At 45.6% G+C, this 27887-nt stretch overlaps 1 protein-coding gene across 8 annotated transcripts in view; it reads right to left on the bottom strand.

Moving 5' to 3' along the window:
• Positions 1 to 712: 712 nt before the first annotated feature.
• Positions 713 to 27887, bottom strand: part of LOC105686311 (membralin) — a 65532-nt gene continuing 38357 nt past the window's right edge. For all 8 annotated transcript variants that reach the window (XM_012400999.3, XM_012400991.3, XM_012400980.3 and 5 more), the window contains 3 exons: positions 8165 to 8264; positions 3303 to 3651; positions 713 to 3001 (listed from right to left, as the gene is read on the bottom strand). In XM_012400999.3, the coding sequence (XP_012256422.2) occupies positions 2655 to 3001; positions 3303 to 3651; positions 8165 to 8264 (796 nt within the window). In that variant the 3' untranslated portion in view covers positions 713 to 2654. The remainder of the gene's footprint in view (positions 3002 to 3302; positions 3652 to 8164; positions 8265 to 27887) is intronic.

The raw sequence follows: 27887 nt of genomic DNA, 5'->3' as shown, positions 1-27887 counted from the left end.
TCGGCATCTTCCTTCGTTCGTTTGACTATTTGTCTATTTGTACGGATTCTGGCCCCCACCCACCCCCGACTCCGGCGCACTATCTTATCCCGGAGTCTTCTTCGCCCTCCGCTCTTTCTTTCGTTTGTTTCGTTTTTTTTTTTTTTTTTGGGTGGGGTAGGGGGTGGGTTTTCGTGGTTGTTTTTTCGTTCTTTTTTTCTTCGTTTTTCGCACAACCCCCCGTGAATCCAGACTCTCCGAACGACGATCAATTTCAATCGGTGTGAATCCGTCTTCGGAGTCTCGCGAGGATTTTCTACATCACTTCCGCAACCACCGTTAAATCGCAACAATACGATATTTGACCTGTTACAGACAATCAACGATTGTAAGATACGCAGGACAGCATGAGATAAATAAATTGTACGAATGTAAAAGAAAGAGAAAACACAGATAATTTGAAATTCGAGAGATAAGAGGGATTTCTAAAAATTTTCCTTCAAATACCATTTAATTTTCATTAAATATTATATATTATTATTATTTGTATCAATAGTTTTTCATTTTATTATTTATATATATATATGTATATATGTATATATCATAATATAATTATGATTTATTTACAACCCAACGGCATTTAGAAAATCAATATTACGAAGAGAAAAAACATAATTAAAAGAGAGAAAAAAAAATAATAAATACCGGGCAAACGCAATTTTTTTTTTTCTTCCTAGTTTTCACAAAGCAAAAATTCCTTTCAACAATGATCCATTTGAAAGCTGCGGATATTTTTTTGGAACCTTTGATAATATGTTTGCTGTGATACTCGTACCATCGTAGTCATCGAATACTAATTGATGGATAATGTCAATAATTATACCAACAATCATCATCGTCGCAGTGATGAAAATAATAATTATAATAACAAAATTCAATGATATCGATGGCTGTAGAAAAATTGTAATAATATTAATAAAATAATGACGATAAAAGTAATATTAACAATAACATAACATTGACAATGACGTGAATCATCGTCTACGAGGCAACAATAAGCAATAAATATACAATATTCATTAATACATAAAGTGTACTACTAACAATAAGTATACCTACAATCGACGAAATTTCTGACTATGAATTTACACCTAAGAAATTTTACACACGTGCGCGTGGTATACGTACGTCAGAAAACAAATACACACGTACACATATATTTAATCAAATCGCTGCCTTGCACGTGCACGATAGTAAAGGTAATATCAGCGTATTCAAAGATTCTCTTATAGAAACGATTGAATCACGTCGTGAGACAGTTAAAACGTAAAGAACACCACGACAGATTGTCCCACCGGAGAGGAAGGAAAAAAAAAATATCTAAAGATTTCACCTACAATTTTATGCTAACAAATGTATGTATGATATATCTGCTACCTCCCCCGTAAATCTGATTTTTTTTTCTTTTTCTCGTTTCATTTTTTTATTACTCTTTTTTCGAAACTCAACTTTTTTCTCATTTCCACTTGCTGCTCATTATCATGCGTTACCCTCGGCGTTATCTAAATGGTGAACATATATCACAAATATTATCTATGTAACACATTGTAACGTATATATCGCGTACAACATGCTTTGATCTGCATCATTATTTTTCTATTGCTGTAATTGTATGTAATGTGTATCATGATAATTATAATGGTCAGAATATTTTATACATTATATATTATATATATATAGCGCGTAAATAAGATATAGCTTGCTTACGTTAGTCCGTTCCATTTGTCTGCGCATTCGTATAATTAGTTTTTATCTAGCGCGTTTGAAATTACGTAACTCTTATATCGTCGTCCATTACCGTCATTACATTTCACAATAATACGTATGCAATATAAATATATTTATATACACATCTTCATCGATATTAATATTCGAAATCAAGCTTAACAACGTAACTTATTTATTATATACAAACAGTTATCGGTATAATATTCGACCGTCGATGTGTACAGGTATCTATCTATTATCGTTATTACTATCATCATTATGCATTAATATTGATTATCGTTATTATTATTATTATTATTATTATTGATTCTGTTGCATTAATCATCATCGATATTTCAAACTTTACATCAATATTGACATTAGCCATTATTATTATCATCATATCTTCATTGTTATCATTATCATTATCATTATTAATTTAATAACCTATCATTATTAATATTATTATTGTTGCTATCATTATTATTATTATAAGTATACATTATTTTTCAATTATTGTTATCGGTTGATTGAGTGAGTTTATTTTCCGTTTGATTATTTATTTATTTTTTTTGTTCGCTTGCGGTATTTAAACTGCAGGAGTTTTATGCAATTGTAATTGGTTTCACATGGTATCACCTATGCATTCTTTGTGGGTATGTGATATATCCGTAGGTGTGTTATATAGGTACGTATTAGCTGGTGCAGAGAGAGTAATCGATCGGATTTATTTAATAAATTAATCCCGAATGACTTGAAAACTGTGTAGAGAAATAATTTGGATTTTAGTCTCAAGAATTGACGAAAAACAAAAAAAAAAAAAAAAAAAAAGTCGCGTGCTACAAGGGCAGGGGTGAGGGGAGATGTGGTCATAAATGGAGTAGAGGAACTCACGGTTTATCGATAACTCAGACCTGATGTGGAGATGAGTCTTTTTCTTCTAACGTTCCGGAGTCGTCCGATTCGGCTTTTCTTTCTTCGTTCGCACCCGACACGTTGGCTGAACCGTCGTCGGACTTTTGAATCGACTCCGATGATGGGCAGGATGACGACGCCTCGATTACCTCAAATTCTTCGGACGTCGAGGCGTCACCGGATGCACCCGAAGATATTCCGTTCGAAGCGACAACCGACGCACTTGCGGAAGTACGAGACTTCGAAATTGCGGGTTCGCCACTTCCATCGTTTTCTAACGACGTTGCAACTACCGACGCATCTGCACCGCGATTCGATGAGATGTCATCGATCGTTGCCGCTGCAATAAACCGTGGAGTTGTTGTTGTTGTTTTTTTTTTTTTTTTTTTTCGTTTATCCTATCGCGATGACTGTAATTATACGGTTTTTTTTTTTTTTGTTCTCTACCTTTCGGTATTTTTCTGTTTCTTTTTTTTTTCTGTTTCTTTTCTCCTCTCGTCAAGATTGAAATAAAACTGGTACGAAATTAGGCGCCGCCCTGCAGGCGACTGATGGAGACGGATAGATAAATCGATATTGGAAAACGGGTGTACGGGGAGATGGAGGTGGAGAAAATGAGATAGACGTATCGTATGGCTCACCTTCCTCCGGCGTAGCTCTCTGTCTGGGAGGTGTTTCTTGATCGGCTCCTGTGGGAGGTCTCGAGTCCAGCTGCGACAACTCCGAGACGTAGTTGCTCTGCGTTTGCCGGTGATCCGCCTCTGCCGAGGTGCTCGTTGCGCCCGTCGTACCCGTACCCGTCGTACCTCCAGGGGTAGGGCTGGGCGAAGGACTCGACGTCGGCGAAGGACCGGGTGTCGTGGGCGCCGTACTGGGAGTCGGGGGTTGCGCCGCGGGCTGCCCGTGATTCCTAAGAAGCAACTGTTGCAGTTGAGCCTGCTGAAGAATCACGGGTAGCTCGTAGTGGTGGAAAAAGTACATCATAGAATGCTGAAAATAGAAAAATGTTATACCACCATGGGTATGAAGGGAATCGCTCAAGATTCATGGCACCGTAGAACGTGCTCATACAGAAATCCCTTGCAATCCTCATTTTCCGATAAGTTTTCCTTCCTTCTTTATTTATTTTTTTTTCTTCATCCCCTACTGCTTCCCGATTCGAATGGGAGAGCGCAAATTTTATTCGGTGAAACTCTCGGGTCCGTGAAAATTCAAAATTGTCTCGGTAACCGAGCCGTACGTGGTAGCGTACGGGGTTGGTTAGGTATAGAGTTGCGGTGTGTCTCTCGGCTAGAGGTTTTCAACCGGTATATAAGAGGCAATTGCGAGTTCCTGGAACGACGCGGGGCGACCCGATGTCACTGCGGGGGAAAACAGGGAAGACATGGTGCAGAGAACGGACGGACGGACGGACGAACGAACGAACGAACGAAAGAGGTATACGTCGTGTGCGAGGTATAGGTATACGGAACGACGCATTCGGAGAGAAATAGCTGCCGGTGGAAAGCTACGGTAGAAGGTAGACGTTATAGGTACACATTATATAACGATAGATAGAGAGAGAGAGAGAGAGAGAGAGAAAGGGGACACAACAACTGCGACGGGGATGCGCGGAGCGAATTTTGTGAATTTCCATATAAATTTGTTGCCGCAAACGACAGGAAAGGTTTCAAGTTGGTGGCGGGCTGCCCGGCCGAAACCCTCGCACGCCGAATCCGATCGCCGCCGTACGAAGTATTATAGCTTGGCGGTGGGCAGGTTCTGCTGCCAACAAGTTGCAATCACCGGAGCGCAGCCGACCCTCAACGGGAGTGGCTTTGGAGCGATCGAGAGAATTCGCGCCTTTCACGGCGCCCCGGTTTACCTCCTGCTATATTAGTCAATCATAATGCTATCAAACTTTTTTTCCCACCTACCTTTTCTGGCTACGGACAAAATAGTCCTTTGACCGTACGCTATCGGGTGGCGACCACCTCCCTCCCCCCAGCAACCTGCAACCTGTCCTTTCCTCTACCTCCCGCTACGCTATTGACAAGCACCAACGTTTTCCGTCAATCGATTCGCGAGCTTTTATTTTTACTAAAAAGTAAAAAATCGTGGAACAAAAAAAAAACGAAAAAAAAAAAAATAAAAAAATAAAATCGCGATCAGGTGCAGCTTACAATTCATGGGGTTTTCCGTTGCAAACACGTTGTACAACAGTAGTTGCAGGAATTCACCAACAACGCACAGACGAACGCAGAGTGAGCTTTTTTTTCCTACCCCTCGTTTTACCCGGTATGAAATAACCTCTATATATTGTATCGGGTAATTTCTTTTATCGGAAACTAGTATTGCAACGCGCTGCAGTCTCCGCGGCGCGTTTTTTCCTGAAATTTTTTGCCCCCCTTTGTTTTTCAGAGTTGGAAATTTGACGAATCCGTCGGACGATTCGATGGAATCCGAACGATCGTCGTGTACACCGTTCGACGGCGTACGTGTATAATAATCAGAGGCCTCGCAAGTTGCGATTGTTTGTTACGGCGATAGTTCGGCCCTGATTTTCCTTCGGGGTAGATTCAAAGCAGTCGCCGTTCGGAGTCTGACCACCTCAAGGCAGAAACTACGATACCGTGTATATTTACAAGGGACTCTCTCGCGGCTAGCTAACAAGTTTGCACCATTGTTCGGCGCGCATAAAGGCCAACTAAAGCACACTGAGGAACCATCAAGAGAGAAGGAAAGGATAAGTGTGTACATCGCGCGGGCTCATTGTTACCAAGACTCGCGGTATCCTCTTTCAAACTTGATTATATCACCGGCCGCATTGAACCGATAAAATTCACAGCGAATCCCAAGCGATTTAAATAAATCAAACGACGAGATCATCGTTGTATTTGCGTAATTTTCAAAAATAAATATTCCTGTAGATATTAATAGAAAAAACAAAAAAAAAAAAATATCCACCGCATTCGCACTCACGGCAACCCCTTTCGCTGCACCCGCGAGGGATGAAGGGTGGGGAGCAACAGGTGGAGGGAGGGAAAAGTTGGATAATTTTTGCAATGCGATAGAGCGAGTACGTGTTCGTTCGTTCGATATTTAATATTATTTGATCACCTATCTATTGCCTCGGACGAATTTATGCAATTTCCGATCGATCGCTTGGACCGTGTAACGTGGAACGACGGGGACAACGAGAGGGAACAGTTCCCGGTTACGTTTCGAATTTTTTCTTCTTCGACTCTCGTGATTTTTGAAAAAATTTTGCTTTGCACTTCGCAGCTTGAGCCGCGAAAGGTAACCAGCGGCAACGCGGTGTCTGTTTTTAAAGGTTTGAAGTTATGCGTTCGGAATGAAATTTTAACGAGAAGTAATAGAGACCGGTATAACGGGGACAGAGGGAGTTACCGAGCATATCGGTGGTGTAATCGCGTTTCGAAATTAATCGGTTCAACTTTGTTGACCTATAAACCCGTAGCGGGATTTAACCCAGAGGGTGAATGCCGCTCCGTACCATTGCGTGCGGTGGAAAATCGAAAGGGGGGGGGGGGGGGGGGATGTCGACGACGAGGTAACAAAAATTTTCGCAGTAGATTTAAAATTTATAAATTCATTAAACGAATTAATTACAGATTTAATCGTTTATTATGTCGATGAGATAATTCCAAAGCTTCGCCCTGCAGCTTATTATACCCTGCAATCCCGTAGGAAGCTGATGACGATATATATATATAATACAATATAATTAGGGCGAACCAGGTATATACACTTTTCGGCTAAAACGAATCACGGGAAAATTAATCCCGCAGTAGTTATCGTTATAATTTTTGTATTTCACCAGAAGTTCGTTATTATTTTCTCTCAGCAAACGGAGAAACAAGGCCAGGTGATAAAATTTCTTTTTCCTCATTTCCGCTACGCTATTCTTTGTTCAACCAATTATCCCGACGTACGCGTTTAACGTGTATAATTCACCTGTCACCGGGATGATATCTACGGTTCGTTTCGCGGGTTACGTTTTAGGCCTCGATTCGAGGGAACCGGCCGAGAGATCGAGAAGGAAAAAACGAAAGTAAAAATAAAAAAAAAAATAAAAAAATATTAAAGGAAGAAGAAAGAAAAGCCAAAAAACGAGAAAAGCTCCGTCGCTTTTATCTCCGCGGCTCCTTTGATCCTCGCGTTGGTCCTTCGGGCGGTATCAACGCGCACCTGTATACATACTTGAACGAGCCTAATTAAAACGGGACTTACGCGAGAGTGAAACACGCCGATGCCTAGATATAGGTATGCATTGTACGGTACGTGATATTTGTGTGCTCGCCGGTAGCCCGTGAAGTCTCTGCAGCGTAGCGAGAGTCTTTGGCAGAGAACGATTTTAATAATCTCCGCAATGATAAATTGACGAAAGAAAAAAAAAAAAAAAAAAAAAAGCAAGACAAAATTTTTTCGGTCACCGTTCGCCAGAATTTATACATCGCCGAAATTTCGTACCTCGACACAGCGTCCTTAACGTGCGTGTGCGAAGAGAGAGAGAAAAAAAAAAATAAAAAAAAAAACAGAAAGGTAATCAATTTTGTTCGGTTTACCTATAGTGTATGCGCGGCAAATGACGTGTATTTGGGTTGATTAAAAGCGATCGGTGCACCGCAGCCGGTCGTGCGCAAACGTAATAAACGTAAACAAATTTCGTTCTAATAGAACGTCTAAATAAGCCGGGGATAGTTTATTGTACACGTCGAATCTCGTTCGTTGCAGCATCACCGGCAGCTTGGCGAAAAATATGAGCGCGGGGCCCCCCTTCCTGCCCCCACAGACCACCCTCTCCGGGCCGACCGTTCGGCTGCAGATATCTATTCAATAATATATTTTCCAGGCAACTTGACTCGAATATCTTGGCCAGTTAACAACCGACGCGGTCTGCCCGTGACAGACGCAATCACCGACTTTCAAAATGAAACTGAGCGTGCACATAATACGCGAGTTACGCAACAACGCCGCACGGACGGCTGCAGATTTAACCCCTTGTACACCCTGTAACCGTCGTTGACGTAACGACTCTCCCCGGTACGATTAGCATGGTGATTCCACCGTGAGATTTCTTCCTTCATCCGTCATTTCCCACCAACCCCCCGCCACCCCTCCACCCCTCCCCCGCCCACCCCCCGACGATCGCCCGTTTATAGATCACCGCAATAACATCGGCTGCTATATTCGAATCGTTGGTTCATTTTTAAAATTACTCAATATTGTGACGGAGAACGATCGGAGTTATGGGGGATAAGAAAAAAAAAAATGAAAAAATCACCCCAGAGGTTTGTGAGCAGAAATTTTACAGCATCGAACGAGACTGCAGTTTGAACTTGCGATGGAAATTCTGAAAATTGACATACGATAGTCAATTTTAGAATTGTACATAATTATGGTTCGGAAAGGTTGTTTCCAGTTCTGCAATTCTTGTGAAAAATGAGAAATAGAAAAAGGAAGAACGTGGTACGTTGAAATTTTGATTTGAAATTCTTACCTGAATGAAAAGCCACGACGTTATCAGAGCCAGGCTACTGTATTGCCCGTTGAATCGATAGTGATAAGCGTAAAATGAGAAATGGTAGAGGTAGAAAAACCTGAAACAGATAAAGTGAAAACTGAGGAATCACTTTACACGAGGCAAACGAAATACATCATCCGTATACTTATGTGAGCGGTAAAATGCACTATATGTACACGTTGATGATGGTATGGAAAAATGAAGAAGCGCAGTTCGTCGAATGGAATGAATATGAGTATAATTAGTTGCGTCTATGTAGGTAATACTATATACGCCTGCTGGCTGACGTATATCGATACGCGGTAACGTAATACTCGTGTTTTGCTATGGTATTGTAGCTCTCGTATGAAAATCCACTAGCACTCGGATGAAACTACAGGTAAATGGAATAAGGGGGGGGATTTCGGTCGTTTCATTTTATCTCAGGAGATGAGAAACTGGTAATGGACTATGCGAGAGATCCATCCGGAGAGTCATGGATTAAACAGGATCGGATTTCCGTCCATTTCAGCCATTGTCGTGGCTTCCAAGACCAGGGACCAGAATAAAATACAGAACAACAACAACGGAAAAAAAAAAAGAAAAAAAAAAAAAACCGAACACGACGGACTTTTGACAGATTTTTATGAGCGACGGGATTCGGGCGGATCGCGGTGATCGACGTCTTCGAAAACCGATCGAATAATTGATCGACGGAACAAACGCGACGTACGTACATCCCGTCGAGTACGTCGCGATAATCGTCGTCCGATGATATTATTCTACCACTTCTGAGGGGGCCGAAACGGCAACCTCGAGATACTCCGACTTCCCGAGACTCGAGGTTACACCCTTTTACGAGGCGACCCGAGTATCGGAGACGTCCCCGTTCGCCGATTCCAATAAAAATAGCGCCCGATCGTAAAACCCTCGATAAATTACATTAATTTCGCGCAACGAGCCGGGCCCTGCCTCGCGCCTGCCCCTCGGTTATTGGTTATTGGCCGCTCGCCTACGTCACGACGTCCAGAAAATGAGGAGAACGGGGGAAGTACGTCGACCGTGCACACACATATTTACCGATAATAATCAAAAGACACCGATACACGCGAAACGAGCGATCTATTTGCACGAGTGATACGAGTACGTACATATTTAGCAGGGAGTTTGATTGAATGGAGGAAAAAAAAGAGAGAGAAGAGAAAAAATTTTACCGCGAAAATATGAAAAATTTTCTCTCAATAATCAGCCGCGCAGCTGCGTTCATCTTTTCGCAACGCGTGTATAATATAAGTTTACCGCTAAGTATACCGCAAACCGCGTCGCGTTGTACATAGCTACCTTTTTCTATACACGTACACGTATATACACCTCGTCTTCGTTCGCGATAAGAACGAATCTGAGAAGTTTTACGGTAAAATTCAGACATGCCCTACCACCACAGTGACACATTGACAGAGGATGATTTATCATCTCTTCCGCAGGTTTCAAACAATCCGATGATTAATAACGTCGATCGCGCCTTCGTTAAATGCCTTGTACAGCGATAAAAAAGAAAAAGTGAATAAATAAAAAAAAATCGAAAAAAAATAGGTAGAATTTTGTATTTTTTAAACCAACGTGTGTCGATGTGGAGGGATGAAAAAAAGCTCGCGAAGCTTTCCGTGCCACGGGTGATAACGAGTGCGGGATTCACCGCGCCTTGGATTTTTGGATTCGAAAATCGTCACCGGAACGCGGGAAGGCATGAAAAAGGTCAACGGAATTTCAAGGATCTGTCGAGCATATCGTCTACTCCAGAAAATGTGAGAAAGAGAAAATGTAGCATGTACACCTCAGCCCTCAACGGCTAATTTCCTAAAGTAGTTTCACTCCCACTTTCATTCCACCGCTCGCTACTCGTTCGACCGATTTCTAGCCCGTCCCTAAGCTCATCGATTCTTCTGACCAATCTTTACGCTTTCTTAGCTTTTTGTTTTTTTTGTTTTTTTGTTTTTTTTTTTTCGGGAGTGTTCGCGTTCCGAGACTCTTGAAAAATTAAGTTTACATACGTAACGAGATACTTGTATATTTGAAGATAATGTGCTGCTGGAATAACAAAATAATGAAAATAAGGGAATCGCATTACGGAGAGTAGTTGATTTCTTCTATATTCGTATGGGTCGAGTTTTTCCAAAGTTCGAAATCGGTAGGAGCTCGATCCTTTTTTCGGAATTCGTAAGGACTCGGCTTGTAAACATTTTCTTTTCTGGTAATCGAGATATTCGTTGTATCAGAGAGCGATGTATATTAATGCGAAAATCTCGAGGTGCGCAAAAATTCTCTCGACTGGGATACGAAAACTTGCAGCGTAATGATAAGCAGGAAGAAAAGGAATTCGAACTATTCGACGATGGAGAGACAACGCTCGGAATTTGTACATCGTAATTTCTGCAGCTAATTGACGGGACTTTAAGAAAAGAAAATACTTGCCGATCCCGGCGAAACCCGTACGTTTCAACGTACAACTGAGAATAAGAGAGCCGAGTGGATAAAATGGAATGCCATACTTTCGCGCGAAGACTTTACGGAACAAAATGAATCGAGATGGTTTTCAATTCGAGTGAGAGGCGCGTCGGGGGCGGCGGGAAATCCGAAACTCGAGACGTTCAACCGGACGAGATATTAAGCGGGGAAATAAAAATGAGAATCCGAATGAAAATCGAAACGAACGCGTGAAATTTTTCATTCAATCGTTTTTCAGCGACGCCAGCCGAGAATAAATCCAAAGAAAGACGACCGGCTATCCGGTACATCTGTAGTAGGTACTGTACGTACAGTAGGAGATACGCAGGGATAGTTTTACATGTAAATTGCTTCTCGCGGGAGCCAATGGAAACCGCATGCATGAAATTTTGTTTTTAACCGAGTAAGTGGAAATCCGAGACATTCTTACGGTGCGAGGAAACAAGGATAGAAGACGAAGGGGAGGAGGAGGAGGAGGAGGGGAAGGGGGAGGGAAATGAAAGAAAAGGTATCCGAGGACGATGAATTTACAAAACCAGAAAATACGTCGAGAGATTCTCTGGGTAAAACGTAGAGAATTTTACCGCCCAAACGGATCTCGAGTACACGAACCGATTGAGAGATGAAATCTGACGCACCTCCGAAATGCGAGCCGAAAATGGAACGGCGCGGATTTAAGCTGTTACGCTAATTACGAATTACCGCGATCTGCACAGTGGATTTTACTGAGGTAAGATGAGAGAAGGTCGTACAATCGGTACACGCGAACGTTGATATAATGGAAATACGGTAATAATTATCCTCGAAAATGTAAAACCTCGCTTGGCGATCGGCGAATCGAATCTCACGAGAAGAGGGGGAAAAAACCAAAGATCTCGCACGCTGCGAAAAGAGGAGAGTGCTTTGAGCAAAAAAAAAAAAAAAAAAAGGAAAACGAGAGAAGGTGCGTACAGTAGGTGCGACGGCGTGAGCGTAGAGATCGCGAAGAAAGACGACGTTCGGTATTCCAGTTTATTGGTCTCCGTTGAACGGCGATCGGGACGTTGTATGCATATGCCCGTAGGAATGGTTGTTGTGTCGGTTACAAAGGGGGCGGAAGAGGCGCGGCAGCGGGAGCTACGGAGGTTGGGGGTTGACGGAGTGGGTAGGGGAGGAGGGGGAGGGGGGGCGGGCATCCCCAAACAAAAACACGAGACCCTGATCAATACGCGCGAGCTCCATTGGTTTTATTGAAGCAAATTTGCGTGCTATTGAATTTACGGCAATCCGATCGGGCATTGTTGATCCTTATTTTATTATCCGATTTGCTACAAATTCATACGAAAAACTCGAGAGAGAGAGAGAGAGAGAGAGAGAGAGGGAGAGAGAGAGGAAGAAATCGGGGAGCGAGAAGAGCGGCTCGGCTCTCGCAGGAATCTTACAGGCGTGGCTGTATACCTATACGGATACGACGAAGCAGAAGAGTATATTACGTAACCCAAGAGAAAATGATGAAAAATTGTTTGCGTCTAGATTTCAATAAAAAGTTGAAATCTCGGTCTTTCATTCGATAAACGGACACTCGATTCGAGGGTGTATTTTTACATCCGTAACGACCGTGACGTAAAGTCGCGAGGGCGTATCCGTCGAATATCCCTGGCGCGAAATTTTCGGAGTTGTTCCGAGAGCGCAGGCTAATTGGGAAAGGTCGTCGTACCGGAGGTGAAAATTAAGTTCAAAGGATCCCGTCGCCGTAGAGAATCGGGGAAGGTTTTAGGGACACGGCGTCACCTTCCTACGCGGGATACCCGAGGGGTAGGCGAGACTCGGTCGAATACGTATCCTAACGTCCAATTAGGGGTGCAGCGGGGAGGAAGGGGAGCCGAACGGGAGACTCGGGGTAACGTCGAAAAAAGCAGAAGAAGAAGAATAAGAAGAAGAAGAAGAAGAAAAAGAGGAGCGAGCGAAGAGCGAAGAGCGAAGAGAGCGGGGAGGGGTGGCACAAAACCCGGAGTATCTTTTCACCAGGATCCGTAGAAATACGCGGATAACTCGAGCGCAAGAATATATATACGGATAGAAAATACGGAGTATGAGTATCCCGTCATAAATCTGCCTCTGATATTTCCTCTCCCGTGTATCCCGAGACTTCGTTGTCGAGGGGCGCGGACGGTGGCGGCGGCGGCGGCGGCGGCGGCGCAATATGTAGCCACGTATAAATTCTTTCTTTTCGAAGACGTAAGTAAGAGGAAGTATCCCCAAGTCGCGAGATGGTCGAGATCTCCTCTCGCGAGGGATCAACCCGCGCCTGCGGTGCCTTCCGCCCGTTCCCAACAGCTCACATCCCCCTCATCTCCAGTTCGTCATCTTGCCCCCGTCCCCGTCCCCCTTACCCCCCCTTACCCCCCTTACCCCTCCCTCTTCTTCTCCTTTACCTCCTCGATTCCGACGATACGATGTTTGGTCGCAAAGATTTCCAAGGAAATAAGCTTTGCCCGTGTTATACGCGTTACACGTACACAGCGACGGTAGAACGCGTCCGTTGATCTCCCGAAGGGTGTGCGGGTATCGAGTTAGCGCGGAGGATATAAATAAAATTATCGATTTTCCAGCTCGCTCAAAAACTCGAAATGAAAAACCAAAAACAGTCAAAATTCTCCCACCGGCGTCCCGCAGGATGCAGGTTTCATCTTTCGGGACCGGGGCGAAGAGGTGAGTAGCGAGGGAGTTGGGTGGTTGTAACGCGTGGGCGGTAGTTCCATAACCGTAAGGTCCACTCGCCACGTAAGGTAAGTATATTGTCAATCAATCCGGGGCATAAAAGCAATCTGAGCTGCGGGTGGCGGAGGACAGGGAGGGGGGCGGTAGAGGTCGAGTTTGAGGTTGAGATGGAAGCGGTAGAAAAGAACCGGGGGTCCCGCGAGGCGTGGAGTGCACCACCGACGGGCTACGGAGAAAAAGGGAGAATACACGGGGAGAAAAAGTCCCGCAGCAAATGGAAAACCGGAGAGGAAAAAAAAAAAAAATAAAAAAAAAAAAAAAAATGAGAAAAGAAACGACATAACAATAACAGTAATGATACGGAGAGGAGAAACAGGAGAGTGAGAGAGAGAGAGAGAGAGGGAGGGAGGATACTCGCGCAAACAATCCCTGCAGCTCTACCGATGAAAAACGAAAACTGCCTTGCTCCCTCACCCCCCTCCTCCGTGTATATACAGTCGAATGGATGTGACCGATAGAGAAAATTCAGCGTGCGGGGCCGAGGATGAGACGGAGAAACAGAGAGATGCGTAAGTATAACCGAGCGTGGAGATGAACGGAAGGTAGGTAGGTAGGTAGGAAGGAAGGAAGGAAGCTCGCGTCCTCGCGTGGCTACGTCCGGTGGTCGAAGCGGTGACGATGGGACGATAGACCCGAGTTCTCGGAAAATATCGAAGGCACTCCTCGAGAAGAGGGTATTATGGTACTTTACCGGTGGTTCGAATGGACCGCGAGTCTGGTCACCATTTTACGCCACACTTTCGTAGGTCGGTGTGTGGTAAAAATACAATTTTCGTCTCGGGATCGACGCGTATTCTCTCCTAACGTAATAGATACAACGCACGTACGAGATCTCGACCTGCATTAAGAATCCACGAGCTCCGCAAGGTATGAAGTTTCCAATTTCCAACGTGCATAACCGTCGGTGTATAGACGGTAGCGAGCGAACGTTTTTCGTATCGAAACGCGGTTAATTTTTGGCTCTTCGAAAGGGACTCGGCAAAAACGAATCCGAACGACCGACGAGGATAAGTAAGAAGCGAGAAGTTTGGGGATGATAATCCAGAAAAAATAACACCGCGATATCAATTCCGGTGAGAATTATAAGAAAGTAATATTAGCTGTGGTCAGCGGATATGAGATGAAGATGCGGACGAAGGTGTAGGTAACCTTTGTCCAGGATGCGGCCAGTCGTAAAGCGGCAAATGAGGTTACCGGAGGGTCCATTTCGACCCAGGGGAGGTTCCCCGTCTCGAGACGAGAGAGGAGTGGAGAGGAGAGGAGAGGAGAGGAGAGAGGAAAAGTGAGGAGCGGGTGGTCAGAGGCTGGCGGAAAATGAAATATCACCCCAAACGCGACTCCGACGCCGTCGGTCTCGGGCTCCCTAGGTGGTACGGGCGGCAAGGTAAAGCTGTTGATAGGGCGTCGCGACGCCGGGCTTCGAGGAGTAGGTAGGTAGGTAGGTAGGTAGGTAGCTAGGGTACGTACGTACGTATCCCGTGCCATTCTATTCCACTCTCCGGGCGCTGCAACGCCGAAGGGAGAATGGAACGAGGGGGGGTAGAAAAGATGCGTGGGCGAGCGGACGCGCTGCTGAACCGAACGTCGTCTTCGTTGTCGTGAGAGCCGGTCACATGGCGCTATTTGGGGCAGAGCCGCAGATTGTTCGCGAAAGGCGGACGGCAAATCTGGATAATGTATTTATAGGATCCGGCGTCCCAACTCAAACAGCGTTTACCGCGGCAGCTGCTCCTCGCTGCACGGAGGGTATAGAAAAAAAGAAAAAAGAAAAAAAGAAAAGAAAAAAGAAAAAAGAAATCTCGGATGGACAAATAACGACCCGACGATATGCTCGCCTTCCTTTCTATCTTCCTACGCGGACGACACGCGAACGGTTTCCTCAGAACCGGACGGACAATTATTCATTTCTTTTTTTCATTTCTTTTTTTTTCCAGTACCTGAAACGGGCCTGAAATTAGGGGGGCGGGCAGGATCGTCGGGACTCTGATTTTATTCGCTGTGGGGTGGGGATTATACGAATCCGATAACGGAAACCCCCGCGGTGCTTGTGTATCCGTCGGCGAGAAAAATTTCACCGAAAGACGAACCCTCGTGCGCATCATTAATCAAGCGATTCCGCGGTGAGGGGGGTCGAGGGTGGCAAAAGTGTGAACGAATGTAAGTCCCGAGCACTAAGGGACCGTTGAATGCCACCTTTCGCGATTCTATAAGTAATTCGTTGCGCGGTTATTGTAGAGCTGGCAGGTTTATCTCTTCTTTATATTCGCTGTGCCTTTGCGAGAACAGCAGCTAATGCCTTGATACGTTCTTTCCACCTCGAGGGCCGTCGGTGCTGCTGCCGCCGCTGCCGCCGCCGCCGCGGCTCCTTCACCTTTGACTCCCCCGACTCTCCAGTTTCACCTTCGAGTTCGCCGCAGCCCTTCGGCACTCCCGTAGCGACGAATACCGGGGGATAATATAACTCGAAAATAGTTGTTATTCAGGGGGCACGAAGGCGGATTAAGGGGGGGGGTGGCGAAGTAAAAGTGAATGTTCACGAAGGAGTCACGAGCTCGCCGTGCAGTAGTCACCCGTGGAAAAACGTGCCTCGGGAGAGAGAAGCCGAGGGGTGGAGGAGGAGCGGCGGTAAGAAAAAAAAAAAAATCACAAAAAATAAAAGAAAGGGAAGGCCGAAAGAATTAGGGGAGGAGGGAAGGATGGAAGAGCGGAGAATCAAGGCGGCCCCGCGCTGCTACCCCATCCGTACATGAAAATACGCTCTGCTAAAATTTACGTATGAAGAGTTAAATAGGCGTGCTCTTTGGAATAATTCATTCCATTGACAACGAATGAATCACCGAGGGAGTTTATAGACTTCGATCTAATCGACGGGTTTAGTTATTTTTCGTTTTTTTTTTCTGCCTCGATCGCTAATTCACGTGAAAAGATGAATTTCACGCGAGTCCGCAAACGCGGCCAGACGGATATATATTCGGGGTAAGGAGTCGATTCCGAGTTGACGTCTTTGACGTGGACCGCGAACTCGGTTTTCCCGTTGCCCTCGCTGTCATCCTCGTATACATATATCCGATAACCGCGCTACCCGAAGCGTCGTTAATATTTAATCGCGAAGCGACCAGAAACTTGGATAGAAACAGACTGGCGTACAGCATCTGCGGTAGGAGCACGTGCTGCTCGCGGGAGGGAGGGAGGGATCGGCGGGGGGTTGCGAGTGACCCCCAGAGGATCGCGAACGCGAGTCGCGATTCGGTTCGTTCGTAGCAAAGGGGAGTTACAATATCCGCCAGATTTGCATAATTAGAGATTTTTCGTTCGTCAAATGATATTCGTCGCGTTCCGTTGACGGTGGAAAATATGATCGGGGGGGAGGAGGCGGGGAGGGGAGGAGGCGGGAAATGACCGTGGGGCGAATAAGCGATTATTAACTCGAGGAGTTCGAGTGGCTGAATTGAATGAATCGAGTAACGGGAAATTATTTTCATTGAGTGCGGGCCAAGTGCTCTGCCTCGGTACGAGCCTCGGCTTGAAGAGAGAGTCGCGCGTCTTTGCCGCGACGGAGAAACACCCCGACCGTGGCGGCTGGCTGGGTGGGTTCTTTTCATCCCCTCAATACCACGTCCCGTACCTCCGGAGCTGCGACGCACCGTAGGTGTATACAACGCACCGTCGTCGTCGTCGTCGTCGTCGTCGGTTTCTCGTGCTTCGCGGTCTCTCGGCGTTTGCCTTGGGCAGGACATTTGCGGTTTCCCAAAGGCGACGCGCGACCTCCGAGAGAGACGGACGAAAAATTCAAGAGCTGTAAAAGGGCGGAAAGAGAAACGTTGTGTAAAATTCCCGGATCCAGCGTGTTACCCGGTAACGATCATTCCGCCGGATATTATACAACTGATCTCGCTGTATTAAATCGTCGACATTTATTTCGGCGGGCCTTTATTTTCCTTTCATTTTATCCCGATCAGACGAGACGAGAAGAATGTATCGGAGTGGCGAGAGGAGAAAAAAAAGAAAAAAAAAAAAAAAAAAAAAAGCGAGACGGCCGAAGGGTGGTTTCGGTCTGATCGGTGTGATGCGAAGCGTGTCAATCAGTGGGAGGGCAATGGAGTTACCGGCTAGTACATGGCCAGTGCATTACTTTGCGATGCAGGAGGTCCTCGCTAGTACCTATATAGCGGTATGTACATAGGTATATGTACGTACATACCGCTGTATGTGTAGACATGTATATACCGCGCCGATACATACCCTTCCTCTTCCGTCAGTTATTTTTTCCCTTAGTTTTTTTTTTTTTTTTTTTTGTTATTTTCTCAACTTCTCCACTTCGTCTCCGCGGCCTTCGCCATTTTTCCTATACCACCTGCCGCGTCGTTGCGAGTGACCGATGTAGATCGATATTACATGACGTATAATATACCCTCGCACATGTGTGTTTTGAGTACATATATGTATACGTAATATACGTGCGTGCGGATACGTATTGAAAATCGCGATCCGAAGTTGATTTTTTTCACCGCTGAGATTTTTCACCGTTTCCATTATCGTTTTTACAGTTTTTTTTCGGCGAAATTTTTATCAGTTTTGATTTTATTTCGCGATCACGTTGACGTCCTCTCGACTGGCTGACCAAAGTCTCGACGGACGCGTCGTTCCGATTCGATCATGTGTCGGGAGTGTTGTAGCTCGATGATAAGTTCGGCACACCGATAGAGAAAAAGGGAGAAATTCCGATGTCGGCGCCCCGATGAATCGAATTCCCCTCAAAGTTCATCGCTCGAGAGTTTTCGACCTCTGACGGCGTTACCCCGCGCACGGATCGGACCCACGCGCGATCTCCTCGGATCCGCTGAAATTACAGCAGGACGACGAAAATTCGACGCGCGTGATTATGAAATTTAAGAAATTCAAGCGGCAACATTTATCTTAGTCCGGCGCGAATACAATATGCTTCCAGATTGACCCCATCGACGGTCGAATGTGCGGTTCGCAGGTTGTACGTCGCAACGTGAAATCGCGCGTGTGTATATAGGTGAGCGGGGGGGGGGGGCGGGGGGTGCAGGATGAGCGTTGGAAGGGGGGCAGGGCGGCGGGACGATCTCTCGGCAAGTTAATTTGTAACTTGAGCTTCGCGTCAGGGGGTCACGGTGCGGCGGGGAAAAGGAGAGTGGGAAGGAGGGAGGGTTGAGGGGTGAGGGGTGGTAGGGGTGGCGCGGAGGATGAGGATGAGGTCGAGGAGAAGGAAGAGCGGGAGGTGTCAGGGGGCGAAGGAACACCGTAGCTCGGGGTTGTTTGTTGCGCTAATGCCTAATTAGCGGAGTGATATCGCGTCGCTCGAAGAACCCCGAGTTGCCGGGCTTCTCTATCCTTTCTATTTTTCTCCTCCCACTCACGGGAGCTTCAGCCGTTGCACCTCAGCTTTCAGTTGGGCAAAAAACTTTCTCACACGAGACGTGGAAACGCGAACCCCGCCGAGAGCGCACACAAGTTGCCCGTCGATTCCGCGATCGAAAATTATCAACGTTCGCGCGATACGGCTAAAGCGACCCGAGACCATTCGGAGTCCCGAAGAAATTTTTTTCGAGGATCCGCGAGACGTCCGCCGTGGTTTGTTGTTTTTTTTTCTTCTCTCTCGTCCAATAATTCGAGCGACGTCGTATCGCGTGTGTATTTATGTTTCATCGGTGAATCTTCTCTCGTGGGCGATCTTTCGGTTCGTCGAGTGACGTTTCGAGGCCTAATTATACCAGGTAATAAATATCGATATCAGAATATAGGGGATGCCATGGTAACGGCAAGGGACCCGGTCTTTCGGATACCGTCGTACACGCTCGGCCACGGTCGACCTACTTACCCCCAGGTAGACACGCAGTTCCGAATCCGGCTTTTTCGACGCGTAAACGCACGAGCTTCGTCGCGGGTCGTCGCCACCCCTGCGTTTTTTTTTGCTACTTCGTTTTTTAAATTCATTATTTTTTATTTTGTATTTATTTTTTTTCTTGTATCCCTCCTCTCGTTCGTCCCCCGCGCACCCTTCTCGTTCCCGGCAACGGTCAGACGTCGTTCCTTTTCTCTCACGCATCACGTTGTCCTGAGATATCGAGGAGCAACTCGTGCGACGACTAATCAAATCGGAATTTTCTCTTTCTCACCACGATTCGACGGTCCGCACGATCGAGCTGACGCGAACATCTTCTTTTTTCTTTCTATTGCACGCTCGTCGAGACGTTTCTATTTGTTTTGTTTTTTTTAAGAAGAGGAATATTATCATCGCGTTGTATGAAAAAGCGATTGGGGCGAACGCTCGCGATCGGCGGCGTTAGTTGCAATTTTAGGAATCGCGTTCATCTCCTACGTAGTCGATACGATGTTAACCACCTGCCAATTAGCAGGTATGCTAAGTTTCAGTCAAGCGAAGCTGAAGCTCAGAGGTTATGATGTGATCAACAGAGGAACTGTTGCACGCGGTATGGATTAGTTAGAAACTTATCTTACGTCAGATAAGTAGGAGCTATGCAAGAGCGCGGAGAGCATTCGAGGAGGGCTGAGAACGGCAGAATATCAAAGTGCCGATGCAATTAGTAATAATAATTCTAGCAGTAGCTGCAGCAGCTCGGAAGCTCCTTTTGAGATGAGCTGTTATATAGAAGCTACTGCTGTTGCCGCTGCTATCGAACGCTACGCGATCGCAGTTTGTATGATTATCGCTCCGGTACCCCGAAAATGAGAGGGCAGAGGAGGTGAAACGAAACGAAAGAAAAACCACGGAATCGAATCTCTTTTTTTTTTTTAATCGAATAGCGAGACGCGAAGGAAAATTTTCCCTCTTCCCTTCGATAAAATATTCGAATCATTGCGACGAACGAGGCGATTAATCACGCCTCACGCTACGCGCTTATAAAGTCCCTCGATTCTAGGACTGTCGAATAATCAAGCAGTCGATGGTCATAGTTTGGAAGCCCTTAGGTCTCCGATCGTATGGGGCTTCCGTACAATTACCGAGCAACGGCTTCTCAGCTTCCTCATTGACTGACGTTGATTAAAAACCGATGATAATGACGATGACAACGATGACGATAATAAGAGCGGTAACGGTGAAACGGACAGAGATTCCGAATTACAGGCGAAACTAACGAATAATTTTAGAATTTCGCCGGTCTTAACTGTCGTCGTCGAGGCGACGGCGGGGGGGGGGGGGGGGGTGGTGGTCCGTCGGTTTCTCGTTTCTCCGCGCGTTTCCCCCGCGGGCCCGTAGGACGCAGAGGCTTGTAAACGGAAGCGACGCCGCCATTACTATGCAAATAGATTCCAAGTGACACGAGGTAAAGCTGAACGTCGGCTGGCGCCTGCTCAACCATGCTCAACGGCACACCATTTAATAGAGTGTCGCCTCGCTGCGCTACGATGCGATTCCGCGCCTCACCGTTCCACCCCTATAGCTACCCTGATTCACCCGATGAAATTGTTCCGTCACACGCTCACCTATCGTCGTCCTACCTGCACTTCGAGATCCACACGTACGTGGATATATTTTCCATTTCTAAATAGAGAGAGTCGCTCCACGTGTATTTCATACGAGTGCGCGACTTTCCGAATCTCGTGCGCTTTTATAGGGATGAAAGAAAGAAAAAAAAATAAATAAATAAATATAAATATATAATATCGACGATCACGCCCTCGGCAGGTGAGAAGAATTCGTGTTTTTCGGTGTGTCATAAAGCGTGCGTTCGCGTATCGTTTCATGCGTCATGTTTTTCTGATGGTTTTATTACGACGTGGAACGTCTGAACGGTAAAAGTGGCCAAATAATATCTGTGCTCTCTTGTACGGGTGAAGAGAGAGCGTTACGGAGCGTCGCGTCGTTACCACAGTCAAGCGTCTTCGAGGATTTCAAAGTCCCTTTCAATGCCCCCCCCCCCCCGCACTTGACGCTGCTCAATTCAATAATGTTGCGAAAAGTCAAAGATCGAAATGTCGACAAATAGAAGTACGCTCGTTAAAACGTGAGAAGCACCTTCATTTATCGCGAGAGCCGCGAATGATAAGGTACGGCGAGCACGAGGGAAAAAGAAGAAGGAAAATCCCGACTCTCGGCGGATCGGAGAAAGAGAAAAAAAAAAAAACGAGTGAAATAAAAACGGGAAAAAAGGAAGAGCGATCTCCAATGATCAGTGATGCTATAAGAAACCAATTAAAAATCTGAGAAAAAGTATCTTCTAGCGTACACCTCTACAATGTACACACACAGAGCGCTTTTCTCAAAAAAGCTCGCTCGCGCATTAATGAGCGTGTGAGTTCGACAAGTGTACACGTCGTTTGTATACGTGCAGATAGATCCGGCGAGTGTTTCCGTTTCGCGTCTGCGGCACTTATCTCAAAAGCTCCCGAGTTTCCCTCCCCTCCATTTTGTTGTTCTTTGCTTTTTTCGTTCGTTTGTTTGGTCGAGTTTTCCACTGTTTTGCTTCATTAATACTAGCCTTGCCCACGCATTTCATCCCAGTCGTTATACTTCACGCGCGTGTTGATTTTTCACGCGAAAATTCCTGAGGGTAGGTTGCATTTTCTTGACAGTTTCGCCGAAAAAAAAAAAAACAGTATCTTAAAATTCGAACGTAGGACACTTTTCTGACGTATTTCGATCTCAGGAACACGAATCCGTCGATCAAATCGGCCTACGAATTTTTTGCATCGAGATATCTTTGATTTTTTAAATTCTCGAGCGATAAATTGGCGATAACTTCATCAATTTCATGAATATATCAATTCGGCCCTCAAATTCGGTTACTTGAGATCAAAATATTCAAGAATATCATAGAAAACCCTTAAAAAAAAATGTCAAATTCCGGCCCCTATTATCAACAAATGAATGAAATGTAAAGCAAAACAATGCAACGGCACCAATCGGCGCACTCTCTCAGAATAAGATTCATTCCCGCGTTCACCCCGCGCACCAATCTCGTTAACAACGATGCGAAGGGCTTGGGGGAGCCACACGACGGCGGGGTACGACAACCTCGATCGTTTATGCCGTACCCCTACGGTTTGGGTTCGCGATCGCTAACTTTGTTAACGAACAATTGTCTCCGCGAGCACGTAGACGTTGCGCCGACGTCACCGTTGCGGGAGGGGGGGGGGTATCGAAGAAAGGAAGTTTCAAAACAGACGTCACGCTCGAGACAGAGAGAGGGAGAGAGAGAGAGAAGGAGAGAGATGGGGAGAGGGAAAAACAAAATCAGACAGGAAAATTTTCAACGGAAAACAATTTAGCCGGGCGAAAAAATAAAAAAAAAAACTGCGAAACATTTTCCTCCTCGATATTTCGTAGCTGGAACATTCCGAGGCTAGACGAGGTGCGGAAAACGGAGATAAAAAAAAAAACAAGTGGGGGGGGGGGGGGGGGGGGTGGAAAGGAGAAGGCGGTGGGAGAAATTGCGGGGGTAGATTGCCGCCATCATCATTAGTTCTCGTTACTTTCAACTTCGTTACGATGTCCCGTGGACGAAGCCTTCGCTCGCTCTGTCTACGGAGAACTCACCTGCCTTCTGCCCGCACCCCCGACGCCCCCCCCCCCCCCCCCCCCGACCCACTGCCATCCTGCTGTGCCTGGATTAGACTGCCTAAGCATACTTTAATCACCGAGCGACGCTCTAGACCGCTTAAAAGTAGCCCCGGGGTTTCCGGATAAACGTAAAAAATATATTAGCTGTTTAAAACCCGCCGCCCCCCCCCCCGCCCCTCCCAGATTAGGAGAGAATAAATTTAATTATCATTTTTTACATACGCGTCGGAGACCGTCAGAGATAAGGTTTGCAAAATAGCGTCAACGGTAGCGTCAACCGCCCTAATAAGTGCGTCCGAGCACGTCGTCGCTGAAGATTGATGCTCCGCGGCTCGCGACATGACTTTACGACGCCGCAGACCGAAACCGCCCGACTGCAACGCCTCGTCATCATTTAACCCTATCGTACAGCCGTAATCTTGTATCTTTCGACCGATTCCACCCCGACGCGGTACGTCGTCGCCCCGTAGTCGTGCCATACAAATCAGTCGGAATGACGACGGAATTAACGAGCCGCCGACGAGCGTCGTGATTTTTTTTTCGTCGGGAACCGTATCGAGATCGGAAGCTGAAAATTCTTTCGATCGTCGGGGGTGAAAAAAATGTCCTCGCTATGTTCGCAGTCGAGCGAGAAGATGTTCGGGGTGGTCCGTCTCTCCTCGTAGGGGGAAAAGGTTAGCCGGTTGGCTCGTAGGACCGCGAAACGTGAAGTTTTCCGGTTAGTATTCCAGGTCCACGTCTCGTGCGCCAACGCGATTCATTACCCCCCCGGTTAATTATCCTTTGGAGACTAATTTTCCACTCGCGTTGAGTTCCCCGAGAACTAATCGCGTGCCACGACGACAGTCGTTCGCCGTTGAACTAATCACGTGACTTGTCAAAACGGGCCAACAAGCCAACCCCTTCGTCGCCTACCCCTCGTACTTTCTCTTCACTTTCACGCACCCACGCGAAATATCCCGGTGTCGAGGTGATTCCGAGCCAGCTACGCCGTTCGAGAGGAAAAACTGGAATACGCCGTGTTCGCGTGTAGCATAGGTAAGAGCGAATTCGCAAATACGTCATGCGAATTTTCGTTAGACGATCCGATTTCCGAATGGACCGTCGCCTCGCCCGTACGCATACCTACCTCTACGTTCGTATGTAGAACGACGCACACGATTCATAAAACGAACTTTGGAACGCACGTGCCGACCCACCCAGCGGCGATTGTTTTTGGCGCCCCGTCGTTCCTTCGGGACTCGGGAGTATAAGAGGTGCGCGTCCCTTTTCCCTCCCCCCGGAAAAGCTGACGTACACGTTGTGTAGACACCGGCATACGTAGGTCTCGCCTTTGCACCAGGGGCGACTTCTTGCTCGCCTGGCGCCTGTCTGCCGCCGCCTACATACCGACGACACCGACCACCTCCTCCGCACTCGGAGGAGTCTCCAGTCCCTCTTTACCTCCACTGCTGGGTTATCGTTATATCCCGTGCAGTAGTGCCGGCCGATGTTATGAGAATAAGGGTATACATACCACTTACGAGGGTAATGTAGCAGCAGGAATGGCTGTCGCAAATTATTTTTAGAGTTTAAGAGTACGCCGGGTGGGCCGAGGGTGACGAAAAAAAGGAAGGTATTCTTTTCAAGGGTGTTACCGTCGGAGTCGCTCTCACTCTCTCTCTCTCTCGATGGGAGAACCTCGTAAATTCCGTACATAAATTCACCGTGTGTATCCAGCGGATAGAGAGCGCGCGCGCGCGCGCGCGTACATACCTGTACAGTGCACACGGGTTGACCGGTCAAATGTACACGTAAATACACGGTGGTTTGTATAACGCGGTGTGACGTTGGAAATTACAAAACGAAGTTTGAAAGCTGCAGTAGCCCGCAGAGTCGGCGGTCGCAATGTGACTGAAAAGCCTGGGTAGTTGCTGTTGGCATTGTTTGCACTGTAATTTCACTGCACCCGATCCCCTGGCCCATCTCTATAGGAGAGTAACGATGAAATAACGCACCCCTAGGCCGTTCGCGGCGCGTGTGTTATTTATGTAGTTGCTTAATAGTCTCAATTACGAACCTTATTCAATCATAATCATCCAACTGTGTTATTTGCGGACAAGCCTAGCTGATTATAACCGCGCACACGGGTTCTCTCGAGTGCCACTTTGCTCGGGCTCCCGGCGTCCGCGTAGCTGTACACATATATCTCGTTCGAAGTGTACGTGAACTCGAGGAGCTCCTCGACAAACTCTTTCGCTTTTTTTCCCGTTATTCCGTCGATTTTTTCTGACGACCCGATGATCCATGCCCTCCGAAATTGTTACCCTCGCTTATTATCCTACCACCCGTACGGTTGCTGCAATTTTTACTTCGGTGTGGGAAAAATTTAATCTTTCAATTACTTTCAACGTGGAAAAAATAAGAACGTACATACGTCATCGAAGGGGGGGGGGATGAGTGTACTGTAAATAATATAAATATGATCGAAAAAGTACGGGCGTGAAATTGGCGAAGAAGAAGAAGAAGAAGAAGAAGAAGAAGTGAAAAAGGGGGAAAAAGGAATAAAATAAATAAAACCTACTTGAGGAGATAAAATAGAGAAAGTGTACCGATGCACTATACCGTATACTTGTTGCCTTCGTGGTATGTACGAATATATATATATATATAGATATATATATATATATGGAAGAAAAAGCGAACCGCACTACAGCCGCAGACTTGATTACGCCATACCTACAGCTTTAAGGAGCAGCTTGCGACCGAAGAACGACGACGTCTGGTCAACAGTGGTCCAGAACTGCCCCCTGTACATACGAAGGTCCGAAGTAAAGTGCATCTACCACCCCGGGTTCACCCCTATGTACACCTATGTGCCCGGATACCCACGTGCCCTATAGTCGCGCACCTCCTTTCACCTCGTACCCCGCGATACCCGTGGACGCGAATAGGACGTTCCTAATTCGAGGAAGATAAACTTTATACGCACGTGTACTTTACTTTACAACTGGGTATTGTCGTTGCGTCTGCACCTGCACACGTTTCATGCATTTGGATTACACGTATGTATTCGTACCTACCGTACGTAACACCCCGCAAACGAGCGAAAGGATCGCGTCCTGCAACCGTCTGATGCGAGGAGCCTGCTTTTGCACTTTCGCGTGAACAGGTGATGCCGACACATAATAACCACGAAGATGATGATGATGATCTTGACAATTACAGTGGTGGCACGATAGGGCTCGTAATCCAGACGATGATAATAATAATAATGAGAATAAGAAGAACAACAACAGTAGTTAATAAACGGTTCAACTCGCAGACGTACCTCGGCGTTTTACGATCTAGAAATTGTGTAAAGTTTCGCACCAAAAGACCGAAGAGGTGTCTTCCTATTCTAAAAAGTTGATGTCCGATCGAAAGTTGAAATACGAGATGGCTGAGGGGTTGATATTTGATTCTTTTAACATGTCAGCCGAATGCTACAATTCATTGTTCTTCAATGAAATTAAAAATCGCCTAGAATGAAAATTTTTTCCAAAATTTGAAAAAATCCAAAGGGATCAAATTTTGGCCAAAGTTTTTTATTTTTTTAAATTAATCATATGGCACTTTTCTGATGTTTTTTTACCTCAGGAATCGAAATCTTGAAGAAAAATTGACCTACCTATAAAATTGACTGAGTTATCGCCAATTTTTCGCTTTTTTGGGTCAAAAATAAAAAATTCATTTTTTGATGTATTTGTACGTAATTTGAGCTCAGGAATCCGAATCCGGAAGAAAAATTGATCTATCTGCAAAAATTACCGAGTTATTCCCATTTTTTCGCATTTTTTGGCATAAATTTGAGGATATCTCGAAGGGAAAAAATCGTAGCTCAATTTGGACTATGGATTCGTGTTCCTGAGGTCAAAATACGTAAGAAAAGCCTCATTTGATCGATTTTAAAAAATAAAAATTTTTGGCCAAAATTTGAAAAAATCGTAAGGGGTACCCCTTGGAAAAATCTCAAATTTTGGCCAAAAATTTTTATTTTTTAAAATCGATCAAATGAGGCTTTTCTTACGTATTTTGACCTCAGGAACACGAATCCATAGTCCAAATTGAGCTACGATTTTTTCCCTTCGAGATATCCTCAAATTTATGCCAAAAAATGCGAAAAAATGGGAATAACTCGGTCATTTTTTAAGATAGATCAATTTTTCTTCCGGATTCGGATTCCTGAGCTCAAGTTACATTAAGATAGATTAAAAAATCAATTTTTTATTTTTGACCCCGAAAAGCTGAAAATTGGCGATAACTTGGCCAATTCTATAGGTAGGTCATTTTTTCTTTCAGATTCGTGTTCCTGAGGTCAAAATACGTCAGAAAAGTGTAATACAATCAATTTTTAAAGTACTTTACTTTTGGCCCGAAAATCGAAAAAATCCAAAGAGGCACCCCTTGGAGTTTCTTCGATTTTGAGGTCAAAAAGTCTCAATGTGTGTGTGACATACAATGAGGTAAAACTGAGAAAGAATTACGGGTCAAGAATTTAAAGGACGATTGAAATCAAATACGAAATGTGCACGTGCAATGCTAGCTCAGAAAAACAAGTTGAAAAATCGAATTCTCCTTTTTTGCATCAACGATCGAATGTCGAATACATCGAATGGTTCGTTTGATGATTTTTGTCAAGTAGGAGGTGAAGGAAAAAGAAGAGAAAAATATAGTTGTCAGGGGTTGATGGTCGATTGATAAGGGAGCGCCGGTGAGAGTCGTCGATACGCGATGTGGCGCGAACGACTAAAGTGTAGAAGAATCACAGTGAAGGGTTGTGAGAAATGGTAAAAAGGAACAAGTCGAAAAAAGGATAGAAAAAAAGTAGAAGAGAGGGAAAAGAAAGAGAAGAAGCGAAATAAGGAGAAGAAAAAGAAGCCCTGT

This window comes from Athalia rosae, chromosome 4 (assembly GCF_917208135.1).
Source record: "Athalia rosae chromosome 4, iyAthRosa1.1, whole genome shotgun sequence".
Taxonomy (NCBI): domain Eukaryota; kingdom Metazoa; phylum Arthropoda; class Insecta; order Hymenoptera; family Athaliidae; genus Athalia; species Athalia rosae.
This window is presented reverse-complemented; position numbering and strand designations above follow the sequence as displayed.